Source organism: Chlamydotis macqueenii, chromosome 2 (assembly GCF_036417535.1).
Source record: "Chlamydotis macqueenii isolate bChlMac1 chromosome 2, bChlMac1.mat, whole genome shotgun sequence".
Lineage (NCBI taxonomy): Eukaryota > Metazoa > Chordata > Aves > Otidiformes > Otididae > Chlamydotis > Chlamydotis macqueenii.
The window spans coordinates 554,907-580,492 of NC_141557.1; the positions used below are offsets into that span (position 1 = coordinate 554,907).

At 63.6% G+C, this 25,586-nt stretch overlaps 1 protein-coding gene, 1 long non-coding RNA gene and 2 other non-coding genes across 4 annotated transcripts; 1 reads left to right on the forward strand and 3 right to left on the reverse strand.

Moving 5' to 3' along the window:
• Window positions 1-90: 90 nt before the first annotated feature.
• Window positions 91-1,874, reverse strand: LOC147601556 (uncharacterized). Its single transcript, XR_015257774.1, has 3 exons — window positions 1,656-1,874; window positions 882-933; window positions 91-242 (listed from the first exon to the last, which is right to left on the reverse strand). It is a non-coding gene; the product is annotated as an uncharacterized LOC147601556 (long non-coding RNA).
• Window positions 335-467, reverse strand: LOC147601557 (small nucleolar RNA SNORA9). The gene has a single exon (XR_015257953.1). It is a non-coding gene; the product is annotated as a small nucleolar RNA SNORA9 (small nucleolar RNA).
• LOC147601558 (small nucleolar RNA SNORA9) lies at window positions 1,021-1,153 on the reverse strand. Its single transcript, XR_015257952.1, has one exon. It is a non-coding gene; the product is annotated as a small nucleolar RNA SNORA9 (small nucleolar RNA).
• A 378-nt stretch (window positions 1,875-2,252) lies between the features above and the next one.
• CCM2 (CCM2 scaffold protein) lies at window positions 2,253-25,071 on the forward strand. The gene is made up of 10 exons (XM_086742164.1): window positions 2,253-2,500; window positions 18,093-18,266; window positions 18,466-18,549; window positions 18,761-18,944; window positions 19,972-20,108; window positions 21,195-21,330; window positions 21,824-21,881; window positions 22,592-22,730; window positions 23,016-23,154; window positions 24,208-25,071. Exons 1-10 carry the CDS (start codon window positions 2,471-2,473, stop codon window positions 24,486-24,488), a joined length of 1,362 nt encoding a protein of 453 aa, XP_086598290.1. The 5' UTR covers window positions 2,253-2,470; the 3' UTR covers window positions 24,489-25,071.
• The last annotated feature ends 515 nt before the right edge of the window (window positions 25,072-25,586 follow it).

Consider the following 25,586-nt stretch of genomic DNA (forward strand, 5'->3'; position numbering starts at 1 on the left):
CCTCGTCACCTCCCGCCGCTGCGGCGATCGTCACGACGACCGCGGGGTCCGAACCCCGCGGCGACGGCGGCAAAACCGCGCTCGCCGGTGTTCCCGGTTCCGTTTTTAATAAATCGTCGTTCCCGGCGACCGGCGCCCCTCCTTACCCAGCCAGCAAGGAGCGCGGCGAGCTTTTCCGGAAGGGCCGCCATTTTGTTTTCCTGCTGGATTTGCCAAAAACGGGTCATCTACCAGATTTTCACCTAAACTGAAGGAAAAAAAGTAAAAATTTTGGAGGCCGTTCTGACGTCGCAGGGGAGCGTGGGTCACCCCGGGCCCCCCGGGACGCGCGGGGGGGTGTGCGGGGTGTCTATAACCCCCCCCCGGAGAGGGCGGGGGGAGGCCTCAAACCGTCCCGCGGCTGCTCTGGCAAGCGCTGGAGGAATGGGGGGGCCACGCCAGGCGCCCCCCACGCTGGAGGCTTGCGGTCCCGAGACGGGACGACCTGGCGGGCCACGGCGTCGCCGAACGCGCCCCGCGGCTGTCCCCCCGGCGAGATTTGGGGGCTGCGGGAGGCGGGGCAGCGCCGGTTACTCGGCGAGCGGCTCAGCGGGAGCGCGAACGGCGCCAGCGTCGCCCGCCCGCGCCGCAGCGAAGCCTCTCGGCCCCTTTCCCTCAGGATTCTCCCGGAAAAACCGGGCAAACGCTCCGCCGGGCACAAAAGCGGCGGGACGGCCGGGCCCGAGCAGCCGCGGGGCGCGGGGTACTGGTGGAACTGGACTCGAGGATCCCAAAGCTCTTTTCCCACCGAAACGATTCCTCGATTTTCCCATTCCGGCGGCGGCGGGGCGCGGGGGGGGGAGCGCGCGGAGCACAACCCCCAGCGCTCCCCTCGAACGCACCTCCTGGCTCCCGGCGCCTTCCTGCGTCCCCGCGGGTGCTCGGAGCGGGAGCCTGGGAAGCGGAGAGGGAGAGAGCGGCCTGAGCGGCGGCGGGGCCGTGCCCCAGGGCTGCGGGGCGCCCCCCCGGGACGCGCGGGGGGGGTGTGCGGGGTGTCTATAACCCCCCCCCGGAGAGGGCGGGGGGAGGCCTCAAACCGTCCCGCGGCTGCTCTGGCAAGCGCTGGAGGAATGGGGGGGCCACGCCAGGCGCCCCCCACGCTGGAGGCTTGCTGGTGGGGGGCGGGGGGACATGGGGGAGCGGGCACGGACGGGCCCACGGGGCACGCACCCCCCCCACGGCCCGGTGAGCCCCCTCCCCCCGGGACACGGAGCCCCCGCACGGCCCCGTAAGCCCCCCCCCCCCCGGGACACGACCCCCCCCCGGGACACAAAACCCCCCCACGGCCGGTGAGCCCCCCCTCCCCCTGGGACACGACCCCCCCCCGGGGACACGGAGCCCCCCCACGGCCCCGTAAGCCCCCCCCCCCCGGGACACGACCCCCCCCGGGACACAAAACCCCCCCACGGCCCGGTGAGTCCCGCTCCCCCCGGGACACGGAGCCCCCCCACGGCGCGGTAAGCCCCCCCTCCCCCTGGGACACGACCCCCCCGGGGACACGGAGCCCCCCCACGGCGCGGTAAGCCCCCCCCCCCCCCGGGACACGACCCCCCTCCCCGGGACACACCCCCCCCCCCCCCAGCCCGGTGATCCCCACGCGGCCCACGGCGGACTACCTTTCCCAGCATGCACCGCGCCACACCGCACATGACGGCGGCGGGGCCCGGAGAGCGAGCAATCGCCTCACCCCCGCCGATCCCCCGCTCCTCCCTCGCTCCGCGGGAGCGGCCCCGGCCGCGGATGGCGGCGGATGGCGGCGGATGGCGGCGGATGGCGCCGGGCCTCGCCGCCATCCCCTCCCCGCCGCTGCCGCCGCCGCCGCCGCCATGGCTGAGGGCCGGACACCGCGGGAACAGCGCCACCTGGCGGCGGGGAGGGAGTCGAGAGGGGTATGCGCATGCGCGCCAGCATTGTCGCGGCGCAGGCCCGCGCCCAGTTGTGTGGGCGTGGCCAGAGAGATGGGCGGGCCAATACGAGGCGTGGCTAAGAGCGATGGGCGTGGCTGGGAGTGTTGAGCGGGCCAATAAGAGGCATGGCTAGGAGAGACGGGCGTGGCTGGGAGCGATGGGCGGGGCTAAGGCGGCCGGGAGGGACTTATCGCCCCGGCGGGTTGCCTTGGCGCATGCGCCGTGCGGCTCCCCGCCGCGCGGGCGGGAGGACTGACGTCAGTCCTCCGGACGGCGGGCGGGGCGCGGTGCACGCCGGGAAGCCGCCGCCCAAGATGGCGGCAGGATTGAAAAGTTGTGGGTGCCTCTGAGGCGGCTCCTCGGGCCGCGGGGGGGAGGAACCGGGCCCCGGGCGGGGCTATGGCCGCCGCCGGGCACTGAAACCGGGCTGCTGGGCCCCGCCGCGCACCCAGGCCCCCGGCGAGCACGGCCGCTGCGGGGATGCCCCGGGGGGGGCCCAGGCCGCCGCCGCCGCCGCCGGAGACATGGAGGAGGAGGGCAAGAAAGGCAAGAAGGTGAGAACGGGCCGGCCGCGGGGCTCCTCGCCGCTGCGGGGCCGCCCTGGGGCTGTCCCCGGGAGAGGGGGCCCTCCCTCCCCCCCGGGGTGCCCCGTCCCGTGGGCTGCTGCGGGCCGGGCCCTCTGTGACCCTCGGCGGCCCGTGGGCCCGAACACCTCTCGGGGGTGGGTGCAGCCGCTCTCGGCTCGTCGCCCTCCCCGCGATGGCTTCAGGCTTGGCCCTGTCCCAGCCGAGCGTCTCCCCGTCCGTCTGCCTGCTCCGAGGGCTGGGGCTTCGCTTCCTTCACTGAAAAAAACTTCTTTTCCCTGCGAACGTAGGGCCTGGGGGGAGAGCTGCCGTGGCCTCGCCGCCTTCCAGGCGCTCCCCCGTGCTCAGCCCCTGCACCCATCCGCTCCCGCTGCTCTGCCCGTGCCCTGACATCCGTCACGGGCTGATTGACCCTTCTGCTTCTCTCCCCGGGCTGCGAGTGAGGCAAACGGTCGGCGCCTTAAATCGCGTTCTGTAACGGCGCTGGGGCTGCGTCGTCTGCAGGTTGTGGTGCCGAACTGGGATCGCTGTGTACGCGTGTGCCTGCTTTATATCATTTTATGTCACTTTATCAAGTCGGCTGTGGGCGGGACTGCTGTGCCGTAAGGTCAGCAAGCTCTGGCTGCGAAGGAGCTGCTCCAGTTTCTCTCGCTTTAACCTATTTTTGTACGTTGTGTGGGAGGCAGCGTGCAAGCTGGAGGCTGAGGCCGGGCTGTTTGCTGGGAGCAGCCCTCCCCGAGTGGGGAGATTGGCTCCTTCTCTGCCAAAAAAAAATAAAAAGTCACCTTCCTTTGGTTTGGTGACATAACTGGGGGGGAAACGAGCTGTTTTCAGTCGTTTTGGGGGCACCCGCAGTAACGGCGGTCTCGGAAGGTGGCAGCAGAGTCTCCTGCTGAAACTCTGGTTGGAAGCGATCAGAACACTCGCAGAATGAGAAATATTGGAATACGCGGGTGGGTTTTTTTCTGGAGTTACCGCACAGGTTTCCCGGGAAGCAGAACCCCCGGCCTCCCGTTGCGATGCCCGCTGACCCGGCTGTGGCGCGGCAGGATCGGCAGCGCAGGTGGGAAGGGAAACTCTTCGTCTGGGTGGCTCCTGCGCCTGCTTTCCGGGAGAATCGGCTCCAGACGCTCGCCGCTGGGGCCGCGGGTAACCGCGGGGTGGTCTGGGTGGAAGTAAATCCCGATTTTTGCGGTAGGCGGTGACAGCAGGGCTGGAAGTGACGCTTGGCTGAAGTATAGAGACTGGGAGTGATGAAAGGGCTTTGCTGCGTTCCAGTTTGCGCCAGTTCCCTCGTGTCCTGTCACTGGGAAGAGTCTGTGTTCTCTCCTGTCCCGGATCCTCGTGCGCGTTGCTGTGATCCCCTCAACCTCCTCTTCTCCAGGCCGGATGATCCCGCCTCTCCTCCTGCGGCAGACGCTCTGCTCCCCAAACCTTCCTCGCAGCGCTTTCCCCGGGCCCGCTCCCGCCTGTGCCCATCTCTTACGTCCTGCGGACCCCAGAGCTGCCCACTCCGGCCCCCCAGTTCCCCTTTCCTGTCTCCCCACGGACGAGGAGCGCGCTGAGGCCCCGCGGGTGCTCCCGTTCCCCGGCCAACGGGGTTATCCCAGCCGGAATGCGGCGCCGCGGAGAGCATCCAACCTGCTTTTGGCTGTAGCCGTGAGAGCGGTGTCTCAGACAGCTTTGGGGTCGAACAACCTGTTCCTGACTACATCACGCGGAGGGACGCGTTGATTCGGAACGTGTTGGCTCCGGCCGTGCCGCGCGGCTTCCTCGGCACTTGCCGGCGCCGTGGGAACCTGCCCGGCGCTGGAGAACGGTCACTCTCGTGCCTGGGAGCCCCGGGCGAGGATGGACGTTCCTGGCACGCTCCTTCCTGGGAGGAGAAGGGGCGGAGGGAGGACGGAGGCAGATCTCCTGGTTTTTATTTGCCTGTAGAGGGGATTTTTCCCGCCGGCGTCCGCCGTGGCGGCTCCTACAACGTCTCAAATCTCGGATGGCTGCCAGGCTCCCGCAGGTGACCCAGCGCAAAGCGCTCGCGTGGTTTTCCCAAACCAACTCTCTGTGGGTGGTGTAAAATTCCTGACTTTTCCAGCTCGGATCTGCCCTGGGTTTGATGTCGGCTCGCTTCGCCTCTTCCTCGCGGCGAATTGAGCCGCTTCCGCCCGAAGCGTGAGGCCTCCTAGGGCAGCCGCCTCGGCGGGCGCCGGATCTCCCTCGCGAAGCCGATCTCCAGCCGGTTCGTGGTTCGAAACGCCGGCTCACTTTGAGGATATCGGCCCCTCCGGCAATTCCTTCTTGCGCAGATCATCGGGGAACGCCTGCCAAATCTCGGCTTGTAACCCCGCAGCGTGCTTCGCCCTGCGCCCCAGGGCTTGGGCAGCGGGGCCGTGTTCAGCGCTGGTGTTTGTGGGAGGGGGTGGAGAGCGGAGAAGCTCCTGGGGGGAAGCGAGGTGGTGGTTAAACAGCTGAAATCCTCCGTTCCTGGCGTGTCCCTTGTCCCTGGGCTGACATAGCCGCTGGATGCTCGGAGCGGGCGCAAATCCCGCCGCCGTTTCAGACGGAGCTTGGGAAAACTCCCGAGTGCAACCCGGCGCTTCCCTCATCGCACTTAAAATCTCCGCCGGAGAGTCAATTTCCCAGCCCTGCTCCTTCCGAAGGGATGGCCTCCGGGTTGGGAAACGGGCTTTTCATTTTGGGAGCCGTCTCGGGATCCGAGCCTTCGCGGGGAAGCCGGCTGACCCGCTAGACTGGGTTTTCGCAGCCGCTGTGCTTTGAACCGCTGCTGCTCACCCGGACAATCCTGTCCTCGCTCCGCCCGGTTACAAGCTGGGAGCTGCTCTGCTCTTCTCGGTGCTTCCTCCTGCTTCCAGAGGAAGCCAAAAATCAGGAATACGAGGAGCAGAGGCGGAATGGAGGTGGGATCAGTCTTGGGTTTAGGCTTGAGAGGGGGGGAAATGTGGGGTAAGAGCTGGCTGGGGTGGAGAGGGACGGGGGAGCTGGCGCTCTGCTGTGCTGGCCTCAAACGGGGCGGGTTTGTGCCCCGCTCTGGGCGGCGGCGTCTTCCTCTTGCTGCTGCTAAGCCTTGGCGCCAAGGCTGGGATGGGCCGGGTGGACCCGCGGTGCCACGCAGCTGTGCTTGTGCTTCTGAAGGCCTGTGGAAGTTGAGGCTCGCCCAACTGAACCTGAGCGTGAGTCTGTCTCCTCGTAGGGCGTTTTAGCCTCATGATCTCCTACTTGGAGACCCGGTGGTGTCATGAGGGACTGGAGGAGCCTGGAAAAAAGTGTCTTGGTGTTGCCTTGCAGCAGGGAGCTTTGCTCCCACCTCTCCCGGGGGTCTGCGATGCTGGTGGGGCTCTCGCCTCGCGTGGTGGGTGACCTCTTCCAGCCCTGGGGCCTCAGGTGGTGGTGGTAACTGGCGTGGGACGTCTCCAGCAGCCCCTCTCCTGGACCAAGGTCTGCGTCTCCTGGCCGAGGGCAAGAGCGGCTGTGGATGGGCGCGGAGCTGTGGCGTGGGTGGGTTTGGAGCACACCTCACGTGGTGCTTGCTCAGGAGGAGCTCGCCGTGAGGAGTGCGGTTCGAGGGCTACAGGAGGGTTGTCCTTGCCGCGCTGCTCGTACCCGGATGACCTTGTGCATCTCGTGGCAGGTGGGATCATTCTGCGTGTTCATAGAATCCCAGACTGGTTTGGGTACGAAGGGCCCGTTACAGCCCACCCAGCCCAACCCCCCGCACGGAGCAGGGACATCTCCAACCGGATCAGGTCGCTCAGAGCCCCGGCCAACCTGGCCTGGGATGTTTCCAGGGATGGGGCATCCAGCCCTCTCAGCATCTGCGTGGCCTCCTCTGGACCCTCTCCAGCAGCTCCACGGCCTTCTGGTGTTGGGGGCTCCAGAGCTGGACGCAGCGCTGCAGGAGGGTCTCACCAGAATCCCCTCCCTCGCCCCCTGCCCGCGCTGCGGGGGGTGCAGCCCAGGGTGCGGTGGGTTTTCCAGCTTGCTGCTCACGTGGAACGTGAGTTCAGTAGCTGCGCGGCTGCAGCGCCGTGCAGCTGCTCCAGGCCTGGGGGGCTGGGGAGGAAGCCCGGGGGTGTCTCAAACACAACGCAGATCCCCAAAACAGGGGTGCTGGAGGCTTGCGAGGTCGCTTGAACGCAGGACGCCTGACATTTCTGCGGCCGAGGGCAGTGAGGCTGCTGGGAGGGACAGCCCCGCTCCTGCCCGTTCCGTGGCGCTGGCTCCAGGAGTCGGCTTCCTGCACCGCCTGGCGCGTTCCCGGCTGGGAGCGGGACAGCCCTTTCCTCCGGCGCGCGGCCCTTAGATAAGAGGGCCTGCTGTCAGGGCCTCCCAGTGAGGGAGGCTGTCCCTAAAACCAGTAAGGGCCAGTCAGCAGGCACTGGCGGGCTGGGAACAGGGATACCTCCCCAGTTTGGAACAGGGCCGTGCTGCGTCTGCGATGCTGTTGGGCAGCAGCCTGGCTCCGTCGTCCTTGGGCTCCGCTCAGGATGGCGTGGCTTCCCCGGTCCTGAACTGGGAGAGGCGGGAGCTGGGCATCTCTCAGCGTTAGAAATGCATCCGCCGTGCTGCCCCGCGGCTCCTCGGGCCGCGGCTCATCCGTGCCGAAGGAGGCTCGGTCGATTTATCTCCTTCTTGAGCGCCTTCCTGCCTTTCCCGCTCCTCCCCCGTCCCCGGGAGATGGGCGCATCGGAGCTTGGCGCTGGGGTGGTGATTCCAGGAAACGTGGTGTGTTCCCGGCTGGAAGCGGGTGAGAGTTTGGCGGGAGCGTGCTGTCTCCTGGCTCTGGATCGTGCCCGGCTGCTTGGCCGCAGACAAACCCGGAATCTTCTCTTCTTGTCCTCGTTTCTACCCCTGTGTAACTGACGTTTCCAGTGAACGTTGCCCCCTCGCTGGTGGCCCTTTTCCCGACAACCAGTGCTGCCCAGTGCAGGTTCCTGGGGTCTGACGTCCACTCCACCGCAAAGGCGTTCTGATCCTGACCCGCTCTGCCTCGCTCCCAGCTCCTCCCTTTTCCCGTGCATCCTTGTGTCCCGAATAACGCCTGTGACTGGTGGCGAGTTCCCTGAAATGGGAAGGGCAAGGCTCTGCCTGGGAGTCGCAGCAGCATCCCGACCGCTTCCGGCTGGCCGTGACCCGCGTCACCGCGGGCCCTGCGTTGGCTGGGATTAAGGCTTCGTAACCCTGGAAGCTGTGGTCCCGCTTGGACCTTCGGCCTCTGGTGACGTCGCCGTACCCCCTGCTCCTGCTTTGCCGCCGAGGCCGGCGTGGGAGAGGACGGATCCTGCAGCAGCGCTTAACGTAAAGCAGATTTTTCCTGCGCTCGCGTGCCTGCCGTGAAGCCCTGAGCCAACGCAGTCTGGTTCCAGCCCCCCATAAAAGCGTGAGGGATCCCTGCGGCCCCGGCTGGGGAGCAGCGCTGGAGCCTCTGACGTCTCCTGTTCCGTGTGTAACATCCAGAAAGGGGGTGACGGTTTATTTTTCAGAGGTGCTGTGCTGGGAAAAGCCCGCAGCCGTGTGGGGGTAGCACTCCAGGATGCGGTGGTGCCTCGTTAGGCCGGGGAATGCCGTGAACTTGAGCAGTTTCCGTATTTCCGGCGCGCTGGCACTGGGCAGAGCCCTGATCCGTCCCCCACCCCGCGGCAGCCCGCTCCCGGGGCAGCGTTCCAGTCCGGCTTCACCGACCGCGGATAAGGCGCTAAAAATACAGCGGGAGGTGCCGCTTCGCAGCGAGGAGCGCCGCTGCGTGGGAGCGGTCTCACAAACCGCGTTTCAGACGGGGATGCCAGGCAGTGAAGCCGATCCCTGGGAAGTTTTCCTTTGCCTGGTTTACGCTGGGTGCCAGCGCTGCGATGGCAGCTGTGGCTCACGGTGCCCAGCCAACGCCAGCGTGAGGCCTTGCGTTCCCGTGCTGCTGGGCGCTGCTGTCTGATGGCTTCTCTGGCGATCTCTCCTGCTAGTCACAGAGTCCCAGACTGGTTTGGGTGCGAAGGGCCCGTTACAGCCCACCCAGCCCGACCCCCTGCACGGAGCAGGGACGTCTCCAACCGGATCAGGTTGCTCAGAGCCCCGGCCAACCTGGCCTGGAATGTTTCCAGGGATGGGGCATCCACCGCCTCTCTGGGCAACCTGGGACACTGCTCCACCACCCTCACAGTGAAGAATTTCCTCCTTAAATCCAGTCTAAACCTACTCTCTTCCAGTTTAAACCCACCACCCCCGTCCTGTCCCAGCAGGCCCTGCTGAAGAGTCTCTCCCCACCTTCCCTGCAGCCCCCTTTGGGCACCGGGAGCCGCTCTCAGCTCTCCCCGGAGCCTCCTCTGCTCCAGGCTGAACAGCCCCAGCTCTCCCAGCCCGGCCTCACAGCAGAGGTGCCCCAGCCCTCTCATCGTTAGCTTTTGGGTGACTTTGTTCCATTTCTCTTCTTTCCAATGACGCTTCATGATCCTCCCCTCCAAACCCGAGAATGTTACCTGGTTGTTGCGTATCTCCGTGCTGTGGTGTCCCGGTGCCCGGAGCGGTACCTCCAGCGGAGAAGCACCAGCTTCCGACTGAGGAGGGAGATCGCGGCTTGGCACTGGTGGCTGTTGGGAGAGAGGCGATGACGGGCCGACGGCACCAGGAGGTGTTCTGCGGGCACGCTCGGCGCAGCTCGGCAGGTCCCCTCTGCGCGTCTGGCGGAGCCTTGGAACCAGAACCGGGATTTAAACCAGGGTGGGACTCGGATGAAGGAGAAGGAGCTCCGGGACTCGGGCGGCTCAGGCCCTGCTGTCCGACGCGTGTCCCCGAGCTGGGGAAGCCTTGTTGGCGTTGGGCTGGGTGGCCGTTACCGGTCCCGTCCCACCCAGGCCATTCCGTGACTCCATGGCAGTAGCATTTCAGAGGAACACAAGCCACGGTTGTTGAGCAGCGTGCAGCTCCTGCCCTCCACCAGCACCCACTGCCACACACTGGTGTCCCTCAGCCCCAGACATCTCCTCCCAGTGCTGGGACACCCCCAGTAGCCACATCTCCTTCTCCCAGCCCACCACCGCCGTACCCAGGTCTCTGTGACGCCTTGGCTCTCTCCGGCCTGCATGCAAACCCAGGTTGCCCCAAAGCCCTTCCGGGTCTGTGCGGGCAGCCCTGAGTGATGCAGGTGACCCTGATGACACTAATTAACCCCTCTAGTGCAGTGCTAACGAGGCCTGGACTTTTGATTCCTGCAAGGAAAGGACGTGGAGCGCCGAACACTCGCACCCAAGAGCGACACGAGTAATGGGTGTGTGGAAAACACTTCCGAGGAGAGAGGCTTCGCATCCCAGATGAAACCAGGAAAGGCGGCCGTTTCCTCTTTTTAATAAGGAAATTCTTTTACTAACTAACAAAGCTGCAAAACAAAGGCGGGGAAGCCCTGAAGTTGGCTTAGCTGTCCACATCTAGCAGCATGACCTACGCTTTCGGGGGTGGGCTTCAGAGCCTCGTACCTTTGCTTTGGTTGAGAGAAGTCTGCTTGGCCAGCTCGTACTGGGTCAGCACTGGAAGGGACTGGTGTTACGCTGCTGGGGGGGTAAGCACAGAAAGGGACTTGGGAGACAGAATCCCAGAACAGTTTGGGCGGGAAGGGCCTGTTACAGCCCACCCAGCCCAACCCCCCTGCACGGAGCAGGGACATCTCCAACCGGATCAGGTCGCTCACAGCCCCGGCCAACCTGGCCTGGAATGTTTCCAGGGATGGGGCATCCAGCCCTCCCAGCATCTGCGTGGCCTCCTCTGGACCCTCTCCAGCAGCTCCACGGCCTTCTGGCGTTGGGGGCTCCAGAGCTGGACGCAGCGCTGCAGGGGGGTCTCACCAGAGCGGAGCAGAGGGGCAGAATCCCCTCCCTCGCCCCCTGCCCGCGCTGCTGGGGGTGCAGCCCAGGGTGCCGTTGGTTTCCGCGCTGCGAACCCAGTGAAGTGAAGCCAGGAGCTGAGGTGGGATGAGCGTGCTGTGCCAGCCGAAAGCTTTGGAGGCGAAGGAGAAGTCCTCTGCGCCCAGGCTGAAGTTAACTCCTGCTCTGGGTGTTGCGGGAGACGCTGGGACGACTGGGCTAGCAACTCCGGTTCTCCTCCGTGCTCTGAGTTGTCGATCGTTATCCCAGAGTGGTCCTGGCTTTGGGGGCTCCCCCCGGATGCTCTGTTTTCACGGGAAGGGAAGACGGAGGTCGCTTCGTGTCCCCTGCGCTGTGTGCCGTCTGTGTCCCAGAGGGAAAGAAAAGCTCGTGGGTGCGTAAGCTGCGAGCGTGCGTTCTTCGTGTCGGGATTTGGGCTCCTTGGAATTCTCGCGGTGCTCGCGGGAGCTGGGCCGATGCCGGCGCGGAACGCGTGGAGGCGCAAAAATGGTGGGAGCTGAGAGAGGTGTTCTGGCTGGCAAACCTCGAGGCTTTGGGGATGGGCGTCGGCAGCCTCCTCCTCGGGGGCAGTAACTCTCCCTCCCAGGTGCCGATAAGGCTGCAGAGAAGCTGATTCCACCGCCCTTTTCCCCCACACATGCCAGTAAGCGCTGGAGACGAAAGGCGTAGCCGGTCCCGGGTGCCGTGGGTGCCGGCGGAAGGCTGTTTCCCACCGCTGAGACCCCTCACTATCAACATAAATCAGAGGGGGAGAGGCAGTGAGGGTGTGCTGGGTCTGAACCATCTGGGCAGGAAGGTATCTGCTTCTTACCTCTTACCTGCAGTGCTTAAATTTAGCTTGGAACTTAAGCTGGGCTTAACTTTTGTCCAGGGTGCAGATGTGAAGTCCTGAAAGTGGGAGGAGGAGGCGGCTGGAGATTAAATCGCGCCCAGGAGCCGTTATTTCATGAGATCCTGAGCTGCTCGTCCTGCAATACGGGCCAGCCTGGGCTAAAGCCCGGCTTAGGAAGTACTGCTCCTAGAGGAGAGCTTAGTCAGAGACCGCACCGCTGCCTTGCCTTCCCTTCCCTCCCACGCCTCCCTGCCTCCGGCCTCTTGCTCCAGACACATCGGCTCAGCCCGGCTGGGCTGCGCAGCCCGAGATGAGAGCCGTGGCTGGAGGGCTGAGCTGGGTTGTAGGAATTTCTTCGGGAGGAGGAACGAGGCTCTGCTAAAAATAGCCGGGGAAAATTCCTTTCCTCTTGCCTGAGAGGAAAAGCCTGGCGGGGAGGCTGGAGCCCGGCGGAGCTGGCAGGGCGATCCGAAACGTGAAAACGTGGAGCCGAGCCTGGTTTGTGTGTGGGTTTTGTGCTAACTGCTGCCTTGCGTCCTGAGCCGCAGGTCCTGTGGAGCCGCCTGAGGGCCTGGAGCGGCTGTCCCAGCGGAAAACGGCTGGGCGGGGAGGCGGGATCGCCTCCGGAGGCTTCCCTACACGCTGGTCAGATGGTCTGGGAGAGAGGGGGCTGTGAGGAAAGCGGCCAGGGTTGGGAGGGGACGGCGGCCGATACGGGGCGAACGGGGCTGGAGAGCCACCCGCGGGGTGGGGTGAGGAGGGACCAAAACCCTTCCTCCCGCCCCAGCGAGCGCAAAGCTGCTTCCATCTGGTTCCTCACCTGTGCAGCAGAGAACTTGCCAGCGGAGCTGCAGCCCCCGTGTCGAAGGACCTGAGCTGAATCCCTCTTCTCCTGACCCTCGGCGCCTCGGGTTGTGGTCTCAGATGTTCGGCTCCTCGGGGAGAGGAGGGGACACCGCTGCAACTGGTGGTGAGATCTTGCAGCCGTTTGAAACTGCGATGCGACCTCGCGCAAAGCCGAGCGTTGCTGCCTCTGCTGGGCCCGGGAGAGGAGTTGTCTAAGATGGCTCTTCAGCAAGAGAGAACGTGCGGCACCCTCAGCAAGCTCACCGACGACAATGCGCTGCAGGGGAGGGATGGCATCCAGAGGGACCTGGCCAGGCTGGAGAGGGGGGCCCGTGCCAACCTCACGGAGTTCAACCAGGCCAAGGGCAAGGTCCTGCCCGTGGGTGGGGGCAATCCCAGCACAAATCCAGGCTGGGGGGGAATGGATGGGGAGCAGCCCTGAGGAGAAGGCTGGGAGAGCTGGGGCTGCTCAGCCTGGAGCAGAGGAGGCTCCGGGGAGAGCTGAGAGCGGCTCCCGGTGCCCAAAGGGGGCTGCAGGGAAGGTGGGAGAGACTCTTCAGCAGGGCCTGCTGTGACAGGACGAGGGTGGTGGGTTTCAGACAGAGGGAGCAGGTTCAGACCGGATGTAAGGGAGAAGTTTTTTACGCTGAGGGTGGTGGGGCACTGTCCCAGCTTGCCCAGAGAGGCGGTGGATGCCCCATCCCTGGAAACATTCCAGGCCAGGTTGGCCGGGGCTCTGAGCAACCTGATCCGGTTGGAGATGTCCCTGCTCCGTGCAGGGGGTTGGGCTGGGTGGGCTGTAACGGGCCCTTCCCCCCCAAACCAGTCTGGGCTCTAAGACGCAGGAAGAGCTGCGTCCCTCTCCCATGACGCTCCGACGACGGAGTGCGCTCTGCTCACGTTGGAAATCACCTCGGTGTGTTTTTTATCCCTCTCTCCACGCGCAAAGCTGTGGCTGAGCACCTGAGCGATGCAGCTGAACGCCGAAGCGCCGTTCCGGCAGCCTGTGCCGCCGGCGAGGCCGTGGCTGGGCCTGCAACGTCTCTCACTCCAACAACCTCATCCTGGCACCGGGCTCCGCGTGGTGAGACGACGCCAAGGGCGCTTTGCGGTGCCCGCGCGCCGTGTTTGGGCGCGGGCGTTGCGGGGCTGCCTTCGCTGCCCTCCCGGTGCCAAGGAGGAAGGGTCTTCGGCCGTGACCGTGGTTTTTTGGAGGGGCAGGAGCTCGTGAGGGTGACGTCCAGCCTTGGCAGCCTGCCCGCAGCTTGGGGCTCGGTTAATTTTCGACTTACCCAGAGCTCCCCTCCTCAGTCCTCGCCGCGGCGTTCTGCTAAAGCTGATAAAAAGCTGAAGCTGCTCTCAGCTCTCAGCTTCAAAAAGCAATCCCTCCAAAAATGGTTGGATTTAACATCTTAGCACCCGGATAGCGTCGTGCGGAGGGGCGCAGCCCTTCTGCGACGATGTCGCCGTGCCGAGGTCGGGGTTGAACCCTCGTCTCACTGCGCCTCCCGGGCGGATAAGTCCTCCGACGCCAGTTTGTCACCTCGTCAAATGCTTCCTGCGGACAAAAACGGCAGGAAAGCACAATAAAAAGGTTGCCAGCCGGTGGTGACGCTCTGAACCCGGCAGCGAGACGAGGAGGAAGCAGCAAGGGCCACGTCCCGTGGGTGGGAACCTGTCCCATGGGTGGTCTTCACGTGGAGCTTTGAGGGGCTTCCCAAGCTGGCTCCATGGCTCCTGCGGAGCTGCTGGGCTCTCCAGGTGGGGCGTGAAGGGTACAATTTGGGGGTCCTGGGGTGGTGGGGACCATCCCATCTTACCGAAAGCAGTGTTCCTGCTGCACACGTCAGCACCAAACGACGTTCCTCGATGAAGTTAAACGTGGAGCAGCACCGGAGCAGCCTCCCATCCCTGCTCAGAACCCCGCTGCTGGCCAAACAACTGCAAAACCGCTTGGCTTTGCCGCGCGCGTCGCCGAGCCGCTTGCGGAGTGCGGATTTGGGGCTTTCACTCAGATGTTGTGGTTGTAGATGGCCGTCAAAGGCAATCTCCAGCGTGGTTCAGTCCTCCACATAGCGACGGCGGGAGCAATCTCCTCCTGCTGCGAGTTCAACTGTGTAGGCGTCTTCTTTGGGAAGAACTTCACTGGCCAAGTCGAAATAAACCTAATTCCGGGGACTGGATGGTCTAGGAAAGGTCAAGTCCTCTTGCCTTGTTCCGGTCCGTGCCCAGAGAAGATCTTGGTGGGCACCGAGGTGAACGTGAGCCAGCGACACATCCCTGTGGCAGGGATGGCCGCTGACTGCTTGGGCGCAGGAGGTGATCCCCTGGAGCACTGGGCTCCCAGTACCAGAGATGGGGATGTACTGGAGTGGATCCGGTGAAGGGCCTGGAGCATCTCTTGTATGAGGAAGGGCGGAGAGAGCTGGGCCTGTTCAGCCTGGAGAAGACTCAAGGGGGTCTGATTAATGGATGTAACATCTCGTAGGGGGAGGGAGGAAGAGGAGGAGGACCTGGGATCAGGACAGGAGGTTCCAGGCGCAAACCCAACCGCCGGGACTTGTGTTCCCGCACGATCGACTTTCTGTGGTGTGAGGATGGCCAAGCACTGGACAGGCGGCCCTAGAGGCCACAGGTTCTCCATCCTTGGAGATCTCCAAGCGCAGCCGGGTGAAGTCCTGGCCCCCCGCGCTCCTGGCCGAGCCTCTCCACCCCGGAACCCGTGCTGCTGCCGTACAGACCTGGCTGTTGAGGATGGAGCGTGGGGAAATCCCGGGCTGGGAAAGATCTGCAGCCCGTTCCTGAGTCACCTCCCGTGACTCCTTGTCCTTCCACGCGCGCCGCCCTGCTCCTTCGCTTCGTTTCCTCGTGTCCTCCGCTGGCAGTGAGCCAACCCGGAGCCCCTTTGGGCTCGGTTTGATGATTCCACCCGCTGCCGGATCACCTGCTCCCTTTGCGCAGATGCTTCGGCAGCCGAGCCCGGCCTTCGCCTCGTCGGTGCGCTCCAGTTTGGCTTTCTGATCCGCCCGGAATCGCAGCCCGGTCCCGGGACGCTGCCGGGGTGCTTGACCCTAGGCCAGCGCGCCCCGCGTCCCGTCAGGAACGCGATAACTGGTCTGGGGACGCGGGCTGGCCCCGGGGACGCGCAGCGTGCCGGCCAGCAGCACCGCTGGGTGGCTGCTGGGAGCCTGGGCTCCCGTAATCTCCGTGCGGATGTGCTGGGGGAAAATTAGCCTTGCAGATTCGCGTTAGAGCTAAGCCACTCGAGGGGATTAAGAAGCTGTTTCCGCCGCTAACGAGAGGGATGCGCTTGCTCCTTTGTGTTCGGCTCAAAGCGCTGAGCGTAGTTACAGGGGCTCTCCAAGACCTCACTGGTTTTTTCGGGTGGGTAACAGCGGCTGGGCTCCGCGTGAAAGCAGCCCAAGGAATTCTCCAAAAACCCCCGATGCTCCAGCCGGAGTAATAAAGATCTTGTCTCACAGGCTTTTTCCTGACTATTTGTCCCGTTCCCGTTGAATTTGCAGCCCCCGGAGCAGCAGCTGGCGGCTTGGCTGAGGGGACCTCTTCTGCCTGGGCCACCGAATCCGAGGAAGAGCTGGCCCTGGCCAGGATCGTCCCCGGAGCCTGGTGGCACCGCTCCCTGGTACCCACCAGAGCCACGCAGCCTGGCCGTGGTGGGTTTTTGGGGGAAGTTGGTGGGGCACCCTGCACCCCGCTTCCTCGACAGCGTTCCTGTCCAACCGAGCGGCTCTCCTCCAGCCGACCTCCTCCTTGCCTCCGCTCCGCGGATGGATTGCACTGGGGAAATCACCGCCTTTGCCTTTTAAATTTGATTGTCCGCCTGCGAAATTAGCGGCTTCGTTTCGTTAGTCCCCTGAGCCCGCTTCTTGGGCTCACGTTGGAGCCCAGCAAGGCTCGCTCCCGCACTTCGTGCCCTCCCGAAGTGCCTCCCAGGAGGCCCTGGCTCAGGCAGGGAGCTCTTCACTTCATTTCCACGCTTTGCTTTTCTCCCGTGAAACTTAAGGGCTCGAAACACGGGCCCTAAAAAAATTCTCCAGCCCATGGTCTCAGTACGTGTGGGTTGGACCTCGGAGAACAAAGCAGCTCTGAAACTCAGAGGAGAAACCAGGGTTGAAAACTCCCGTGAGGTGGGGATGTTTCCATCCAGGGTGCGGCGGCGAAGGCTTCTGGGGAGTTTCCAGGGATTCAGGGGCGCAGGAGGCGGGAGCTCTGGGAATAGGACGGAGCTTTGGGAAAGGGGCTTCTGCCCCTTGCCACGCGCCCGGCCCCGCTGCTGCCAAACCTCGCCGGTTCTCAACCAACAACTTATTTCGTCGCTCTTGCTGTGCGTAACAGAAGGAAACTGTGGTTATCGCACTTCCTGGCCACGGCCCGGCAGGCGAATGAAAGCTCACGCGGTTGCCAGCCCTTCGGCGCGGGCCGCGAGCTTCGGAAGCCCCCAAGACGAAGGTAGCAGCTCCGTTCCCCCCGGGAGGTGCTTTCGGTGAAGCCACCCGCGGCTCCGCGCCGGCACGGTTTGGTTCTGCTCTCTGTAGCCGGGTTGTTTCCATGGAGAACGAGGTAGGTGCTGGTTTTAGGTCGGCTCCCAGAAATGCAGAAGCTGCTGTTCCACGTTGCGTCACGCTGGGTGATGCCTCCGCCTTGGATCTGGGCTCCTCAAATCCTCTCTCAAGGCGAGCCTGGGACTCGGGGACGTGGGACGGTGGGGAACGATGGTCCCGTCGCAGCGTCCTCCCGGCCCTACGGCGGCTGGCTGCATCCTCGAGGGAAAAATGAGAGCTTTTTCTGGTTTACTCCGTACGGATTGGGCCAGATCCGCCAGCCTCGGCATAGAGGCGGACCAGGCTGGAGCCATCAGACCTGGGATGGTGGAGGGGGGCGCGTCCAGGGGACCGTTGCGCTGCAGCCCTGACCCCGACGGCAGATTTCTGCTTTGGGTTCCTAAAAGGTGCTGGTGGAACGAGACCTTTTGCCAGCGGCGGCCCAGGTTCGGGGGTCAAACGCCCTCCTAGTTGGGGTGGCAGAGCGGGAGCGGAGCCCTGCGCTCGGGTCCTGGCAGAGAGACCTGGTTCTGTCAGGATTTTCCTCTTTCTGGAGCCGGGAACGGTTTCCCGGCCCCTCGGCAGGAGCCAGCTGGGTTGCGGGGCGATGCTCCGTTTCGGGAGCCCAGCTCAGGGCAAGGATGCTGCCCCTCAAATGCGCAGCGCTCGGCGGTGCCGCGCCTGCTGCTGCGAAGGCAGAGCTGTTTCACGAGGCCGGCATCGCGGAGCTGCGTTTTCGGTCCCTTTTGTCCTACAAACTTGCTCTATTTTTACGTCCCGGCTCCACGGGACGGTTTTTTCGGGGCTGGGCTGTCCCCAACGTCCTTGTGGTGCCTGGCTCACCCTGGGAGCTGCTAAATACCGTTCAACCAGGAGCTTTTCCATCCCGCTTTCCCGTCCCAGTACACAATTCCGATTCATTTCGCTCTAGCTTCCATCTCTCTTCTTCCTGCATCCATTTTTGGGCTGCTAAACGTGGAATTGGTGACGTTTGTGCCCGCTCCCGGTGGTTTAGCCGTAGGACAGACTGCTGCGGAGCTCGGTGGGGATCCGCCGTGGGGCATGCGGCGTTCCGGGCCGTGGCCGCGGTGGAAGGACGGTGGCGATGCTCCCTCTATAGCTGGGAGCCCGTGAGTGCACGCTGCTGCCGACCAGGCTCGCCTTGGCTCCGTGTTTTCCAAACCTAGCGCTCGGTGGTTTGGGAACCACCAAGACTTGGGGATTTTTCCCAGGGAAGCCGTCTCCTGCGTCGGGTACTCGCGTTTTTGGGGCTCCCCCGAGACCTCAGACGAATTTGCAGCGTCTCCGCCTTTTCCTTTTGCGGTTCTTTGTTGAGTTGCTCGCTGCAAACGCTTGCGTGAAATAAAAAAATTGTCCCAAATCTCCCTCTCTCGCCTTTAACCCCAACGCCCCGGCGTTTCCCTCTCTCTCCGCAGCCTGGCATAGTGTCTCCTTTCAAACGAGTCTTCCTGAAGGGCGAAAAAGGCCGGGATAAAAAAGCCCAGGAGAAGGTTACGGAGAGACGGCCTCTCCATACGGTGGTGGTGTCCCTGCCTGACCGCGTCGAGCCGGACGTGCTGCTGAACGACTACATCGAGAAGGAAGTGAAGGTAACGCCCGCCACGCCGGGGCTCGCATGTAACGCGAAGGTGCGAGAGATCTTCCATATTTAGGGGCGTTTAGCAGCTCCTGCAGCGGGGCCTGGGCCACCAGCCCTTTGCTCCGCGTCGGTGGTGCCTCTTGTGGCGCGTTCAGAGGCATCCTCAGTGTGGACGTGCCGTGGTAACCCTTTGGTTCTTCTTTTTCCAGTATTTAGGTCAACTGACGTCCATCCCAGGGTACCTGAATCCCTCCAGCCGCACCGAAATCCTGCATTTGATTGATAACGCCAAGGTGAGCGCTCGGCCTGTTGAGTGACCCGCTCCGTGTGGTCTCTGTGGGAAAAAAAAATAAAATAAAATAAAATAAAAAAGAATTACGGAGCTTCCTGGGGGCTGAGTCCTGCTCTGACTCGCGTCCTCTGTCCTGTGGGAGGGAAGCCCGTTACCGGACGATACCGAAGGGGAAACGGCTCGGCAAATCTGTGCCAACACGTTTCTTTCAGCGAGCACACCAGCTCCCAGGGCAGCTGACCCAAGAACACGACGCCGTCATCAGCCTCTCTGCCTACAACATCAAGCTGGTGTGGAGGGATGGAGAAGATCTCATCCTCAGGGTTCCCATCCACGACATCGCCTCCGTCTCCTACATCCGAGATGACTCCTCTCACCTGGTTGTGCTGAAAACAGGTAGGTTGTGGCCGGTGTTTGCCCAGAAACAGGACGAAGGCAACGCTGGGTGACAGCAGACCAGAATAATCGGGTTCCTTCACAGAATCGTGGAATGGTTTGGGTGGAAAGGTGCTGTTAAAGCCGTCAGGGACATCTCCAACCGGATCAGGTCGCTCAGAGCCCCGGCCAACCTGGCCTGGGATGTTTCCAGGGATGGGGCACCCACCGCCTCTCTGGGCAACCCGTGCCACTGCTCCACCACCCTCAGTGTAAAAAATTTCTTCTCGGGGAAGAGCGAGCACGCTGGGAGGGTTAAAGGACGTTGGAGCTGGGCTGGGTGGGGTCTGGAGATGAAGTTTGGGGGCTCCTCTGTGAACGTCAGCAAGGAGAGCAGGCAGAGGCAGCTCCTCCAGCCCGGTCCTCGCGCGTGGGACCCGCCCTGCTCTTCGCAGCCCGTGTGCGGGTTGCTGGGAGGGTTTCATCGCGCTGCTGGGTGTCTCAGTGCCCGCGTCGAGTAACCCCGGTGATACCCACCACTTCCACCACGCCTCGCTTCTTCTAATGCCTGGGGACGGCCTTGAATCTGTCCCCGGCAGCTCTGCGTGTGTCAGAGCCGCCCGGTTTTGGGCTGGAGCGTCTAGGGAGCACTGAGCTCCTTAGGAGATGTAATGAGAGCGACTTAGAGGATTACAAACCCCGTGACGGCCAAGGGCAGGCTCTGGAATAAACGAGTGGGTGGCTCAGACGGCGTAATTCTGCCGATGGATTTCTGCGGCTGGCTAAGCCCTGGAAGTGGAGCCGGTGACTTAGAGAGTTGTCAGAAACCCGCGCTGAATTATCGCTTTTCGTTCAAAGGCCTTGGCCCTGCACGGCCTTCAGGTGGAGTTCCCGGGCTCCCAGCTCCGGGGCGTTTTCTCCCGGCTGCCGGACCCTCTGCTCTCCTGCCTGGGCGCTTTGCTCTCCCTGCGGGCAGCCTGCGGCACGAGGACCCCTTGGTTTTCTCTCCCTGCCTCGAGCTTCCCGTCACGACTCCTCTCTTCCTCAGCTCAGGACCCTGGGATCTCCCCAAGCCAGAGCCTCTGCGCCGAGAGCTCCAAAGCCCTCACGTCAGGCTCGCTGTCCGAGAGCGGCGTGGTGCCCGTCGAAGCCTGTTGCTTGGTGGTCCTGGCTACGGAAAACAAAGTAAGACGCAAAAAAAAAAAAAAAGACTCCATTAAAATCCCATCCCACCTTGGCGTCGCCTCCAGGGCCGCTCTGCGATGGCGATGACGCGGGGACTGGGATCACTGGGAGGTTTTTTGGCTCTTAGACCGGCGTGGCCACAACCTGTCAGGGTGACGGCGGCGAGCCGCGAGGCCAAGGTGGCCTCGTCCCGCTGTCGCTGAGCGTCCCCTCTGTCAGATGTCGGGCTCTTACCTGGCCGTAGGTTGGGTGGCACACGTAGGCCCGGTTTTTAAGGCTGCGGGGCGTGGGCTGGGCGTGAGGTGCTGCCTGGGGGAGGAAACCCGGGCCCTGCCCCACCCCGGGGCCCGATTCGGGCACGAGAGGGTATCAGGAGGCGGTTTTGCCTTGGTGGTGGCGCCTGCCACCCAGAGCTTTCTCCAGCGGCAGGAGGTCGGTGGAGACAACCCAATCCCTCCCACAACGGGATTTTGCTAACTGGGGCGTTTTCCCAGTGCTGACCTGGGAATTTGTTTCATCCGGTAGCCGGATCTGGAGATTTTGATCTCGGCCTGCGTGCTCCTACTTCTGCAGCAGGGACCCTTTGTCTTCGCAGTGGAATTTTGCTGACGTTGTTTTGAACTCATGCTCTCCGGGATGTCTGCACCTCTTTGGGATGTAGGTTCTGTAGCCAGAATCCCAGGAAGCCGAACTGGGAGTAGGACAGAGCACTGGCGTTAAACCTGGGCGCCAATTAATAGTCGTGAGTTGATGACGGAGCATCCCATCTCCTACTGGTTGGAACTGGGTGGTTGAAGAGGGCTGGGATGCTTCTGCGGGAGGGCGATGAGGGGCGATAGGTCCGGGGAGCACGTCTCCAAGCCCAGGGGACAGCGGGAAGCAGCACCGAGACTTGAGCTTTGTCACTTCCAGCCCTGGAAAGCCTGCGGGTCGGGCGGCATCCTGGATTTTGGACGAGCGGGTTCCCTCTCCTCGCTGGGAGGACGACACCCTTCCAAATAACAGCACGCTGCTGCCCCGCACGGCGCGCCCACCCGAGAGAAAGGCCACTGCGGCGTCTTCAGCCCTTCTCTGCTCCTTCCCCAGGTGACCGCCGAGGAGCTGTGCTCGCTTCTCAGCCAAGTCTTCCAGATCGTTTACACCGAGTCCACGATAGACTTCTTGGACAGAGCAATATTCGACGGGGCGTCCACGCCCACGCGGCACATGTCCTTACACAGCGGTAGGTCCCTGGGCCCATTTGAGGATCTCTCCACATCCTCGCCCGTGTCTGTCACCTCTTTTCTGCCACCCTCCGAGGTCAGAGCCAGCCTGGTGGCTTCCCTGCTGTAGAGTGTTTGGGGAAAAAAAAAAAAAAACCAAACCCCAAATCCTTCCTCTGCTTTGGTTGTGTGCGAGTTGGAAGGGCACGAGCGCTGTCTCCTGCCTGCAGGTGATTCCCCAGCTGGGCTGCGGGACATCAGCCAGCGTCCTTGTTCCCCATACCCCTTACTTTTCTGTTCATGGTGGGTGGAAGCGCTTAATAAACCGGTGCGTGGTCCCTCTGCGTCTCCGCTGAGTCCGTATCCGGTCCTGACGCCGCGCCGCTCGGCTCCATCTCAGCCCCAGCCTCCGAGCTTCCGGCTGGGCCAGAAATCGGCGTTTGCGGGTCACGAGTGGGAAAAGCACCGCGTCTCTGCCTCTCGCACTCCATGTCTCAAGTATTTCCCTTGCAGATGACTCTTCGACAAAAGTGGACGTGAAGGAATCTTATGAAATGGAAGCAAGCACTTTGTAAGTGAAACACTGAACGCTCAGCTCGCTCAGCACTCCGGCTCGTTAGTGCCGCCTCGCTGCCGGCTTTAAACCCCCCGGAGCGGGAACCGCTGCCGTCTGCACATCGAAAAGCTCTTGCCCAGTCTGGCTGAAACATCAGCCGGTGGTTTCCCTGGTGCTCCCGCCTCCGCGGCGGCCGCGGCTGGATTGTTCTGCCGCCGCGGGTTTCCAGAGAGTCACGTACGCAACGTGCGCGCGGTGCCCTGCGTCAGCAAAGCGGGGCTGCGGCGCTCGCCCGGCTGCTTTGCCCTGGCCGAGCCCCGCTGGGGCTGGGGGAAGTGTTTTCCCCAAAACCCTTTCTTTTGGAACCTTTTCCCTCCTGAAGCGGTGACCGCTGAAACCATTTCAGCATTTGTGGGCTGAAAGCCTGTCACACAAATGGGTTGTTTAAAATCGACTGATGCTCTTTGAAAATTTCACTTGTAACGCCAAAATAAAGTGGTTCGGGACTTTCCCCGACACTTTTCCAAAATTAAAAAGCAGCTGGAGGGGATACTTGCCCAGTTTCGGTGGCTCACCAAACCAGTATGAAGTCCTCCGTGCTGTGGGAGCCTTCAGACGCCCTCGGGAGCGGAGAGAGCGGCTCCACGTGCCTCTCCCGCGCCGCAGCCGCGCTGCAGAAGGAGCCCGAGGAGCTCTGGAGGCCTCACGCTCCGTTTGCTTTGCAGTTCCTTTGCGGAAACCTTGGAAGCAGGCGACAACTCCCCCTCTTCCTTCTCCACGCAACAGTCTCCGCACGTTAAGACGGTCAGCGAGAGCGAGCTGAGCACCACGGCCACAGAGCTGCTCCAGGACTACATGATGACGGTAGGCGGCCTCGGGGTGCAGGAGGGGTTGTTTTTTTCCCCCTTTAGGGTGTTCACGTGCCCTTGGGATTTGGGGTTGTCACCTTGGCGTGCAGGTGAGCCCATCCTGGTGTAGGAACATCCCATCCTCCTCTTCGTGGTGCGTGGAGGCTTCCCGGGATCCAAACATGGGCTCACCTCCACCTCCTTCTCCCCTTTCATGGCACACACCCTTCCCAGGCTTCCCATCCTCCTAAAAAAAAAAAATATATATCAGTGACGCTTGCGGCGCGCTTCTCTTCCGCAGCTCCGCACGAAGCTCTCCTCCCAAGAGATCCAGCAGTTCGCAATGCTCCTGCACGAGTACCGCAACGGGGCTTCGATCCACGAGTTCTGCATCAACCTGAAGCAGCTCTACGGCGACAGCAGGAAGTTCCTGCTCTTAGGTGAGCGCCGGCCGCCGCGCGTTCGCGGCCGTGAGCGACCGGAGGGCCAGAGCTGGCGTCGCTCTGCTCCCGCTGTCACCGAGGAGCTGCGCGCCCTGGCAGGGAGCGGGATCCTTTCAGTCCCCCCCGGTAAAAGGGGGCAGAGATCCTCGAGGGCTCCTCAAATCCCTGCTGCTCCAACTCCTTGCTTGGGCTTTATCAGAAAAAAGCACGAGAGTTTGCGGGGCAGGAGCACGGGGGCCCGACCTGGGCGCTGAGCCCGCGCTGGGGGGTTTTGGATAGCGCAGGGACCGAAACGGAGATGCCTCTCGTCACGGGAAAGCCGTGCTTTGTGTTTTCACCCTCTTAAAAGCCAAGCTGGGGCGTTGCTCGCCGGCGGGGCGGCTCTGAGCTCTCCCGCCGTCTCTTTCCTTTGTCCCGCGGATCCAGCGGCGCGGCCGGGCGCCTCCGCCAGCACAAAGGCGTTTTCTTTCAGCGCTGTGCACGCAGCCCGCTCGCTTTTCACGTCGCCGGTGCCGAAGCCGGCGCAAGGGCGGCGTCCCCGTGCTGGGAAGGTGACTCTGTCCTGGCCGCGCGTCGCCGAAAAGCAGATCCACCTTGCTTTTCCCGGCCCGGGGGTGCGGAGCTGGGCTGAGCACCGGCTGCTCCCCGGGGGTTTGGCCAGGGAGAGAGGGGTGAGGAGCGGCAAACTTCTCCCCAAACTTCAGCGAGGAATCGGCAGTGCTTGGAAAAATCCCACTTGAGCAGAATTCTGGCCTCGGCGGGCGGCTGCTGCGGTTCCCAGGGGGTGAGGCGGGAGACGCAGCCGCGAGCTGGACACCCCAGTGCTTCCTGTCCCCCCGAAACGGGCTCCTCCGCCCAGCCCCGCGCCGTTCTGGGGAGCCGGGTGCGACGGCGCAGCCGGATTCGGCCGCCGGGCCCCTCCCAAAGGTTCGGCAGCCGCGGGGAATTTCAGGCAGCTGAGCAAATCCCGGTGGAAATCCGTCCCTGTGCCGCAGGAAGCGCGCCGTGGCGCTGACGCTTTCGCCCTCGTGTTTTCTGCCCCCGGTCCAGGTCTTCGCCCCTTCATCCCCGAGAAGGACAGCCAACACTTTGAGAACTTCCTGGAGACCATCGGGGTGAAGGACGGCCGCGGCATCATCACGGACAGTTTCGGGAGGTACAGGAGGACGCTCAGCACCACCTCCAACTCCACCACCAACGGCAACGGCGCTGCCGGCAGCTCGGACGAGCAGTCCGTCCCGTCGGAGGAGGACGAGTGGGACCGCATGATCTCCCACATCAGCAACGACATCGAAGCGCTGGGGTGCAGCATGGACCGCGACTCCTCCTGAGCGCCAGCCGGCTCCCGCGGAGACCCCCGCCGCCCGGCGAGGTTTTCGGAGCTCGGTCAGGTTTAATTACCCTCCCGTCCTCGTTAAGGGCTCCGAGCGGCCGCTGGCGCGCGGCCCGTGGCCCTCTCGCCGCGGTGGAGGACCCCGGGGTGGTTTTTGCCGGCCCACGCGGGGATGGAGGCCGGGGGGGGGGGGCTGCCGGCCGCACCCCCCCGCCTGGTTTACGGTTTTGCACATGGTGGCCCCGTTGTGACTGCTCTCCTCCTCCTCCTCCTCCTCCTCTTCCTCCCTGGTTTTGAATGAAGTTGACCACAATGTGAATTATTTAAACCTCTTTGTCGCTCTTGTCCAACCCTTCCAGCTCCGCACCCGCAGGAGAAGCCGCCCACGCCGCGGTGCTGACGGACGCCGGCCGCGCCGCAGCCCCGACCCCCGGCGTTGCCGGGGGGGTCCCGAGGGAGGCGGCGGGGGGCACGCGGATCCCGTTTATCCCCCCAGTGCCGATCCAGTGCCCGCCCTGGGCAGTCTGGGGGTGCTGCGGGCTGTATTTTACACGCCGTTGTAAATACACACTTAGGTTTTTTTTTTTGGTTTTTTTTTCCCCCCCAAAATCTGTATCCACTGCCGAGGGGGTCCCGGGGGGAGACGCCGCTTGCGGGGAGCGGCTGAGAAGGATCGGGGTGGCGGAGGGGGGGCTTCCCAGTTGTCCCAGAGCCACAACTGGGAGGACGACGGGGCTGGAGGAGGCGGTGGGACAGCACCAGGGTCTCTGGCACCCACGGGTGGCTCTGGCAGGGTGGGTGCTTTGAGGCTGGGCGCTGACTCAGCAGTTTTTTGGGGGGGGGGGGTCCAGCCTCCTCCTGCCCGTTCCTCAGCTCTTTGTCCTGGGGGCCCAGTCACATCCAGCCCCCGTTTGTCCCCAAAGCCCCTCCAGCCCCCGTCACCCTTACTGGTGCCTCCCCTCGCCGCGTCCGTCCATCCCGGGTGGAGAGCAGCCTTCATCCCTCCATCCTCCCCCTCCCTCCCCCCTGGCCCCCCCGTTTCTTACCTGCCCTTCCCCGCACCGCAGGCGTTGGCCCTCGCCGCCGTCCCGCCGGG

What these genes read in the sequence shown, in the direction of transcription:
- CCM2 (XM_086742164.1), top strand. Translation starts at nt 2,471, where the DNA reads ATGGAGGAGGAGGGCAAGAAAGGCAAGAAG. An exon ending in AGGGCAAGAAAGGCAAGAAG is followed by an intron (nt 2,501 to 18,092) that starts GTGAGAACGGGC and finishes CTCTCTCCGCAG; the next exon opens with CCTGGCATAGTGTCTCCTTT. An exon ending in TCCAGGACTACATGATGACG is followed by an intron (nt 22,731 to 23,015) that starts GTAGGCGGCCTC and finishes TCTCTTCCGCAG; the next exon opens with CTCCGCACGAAGCTCTCCTC.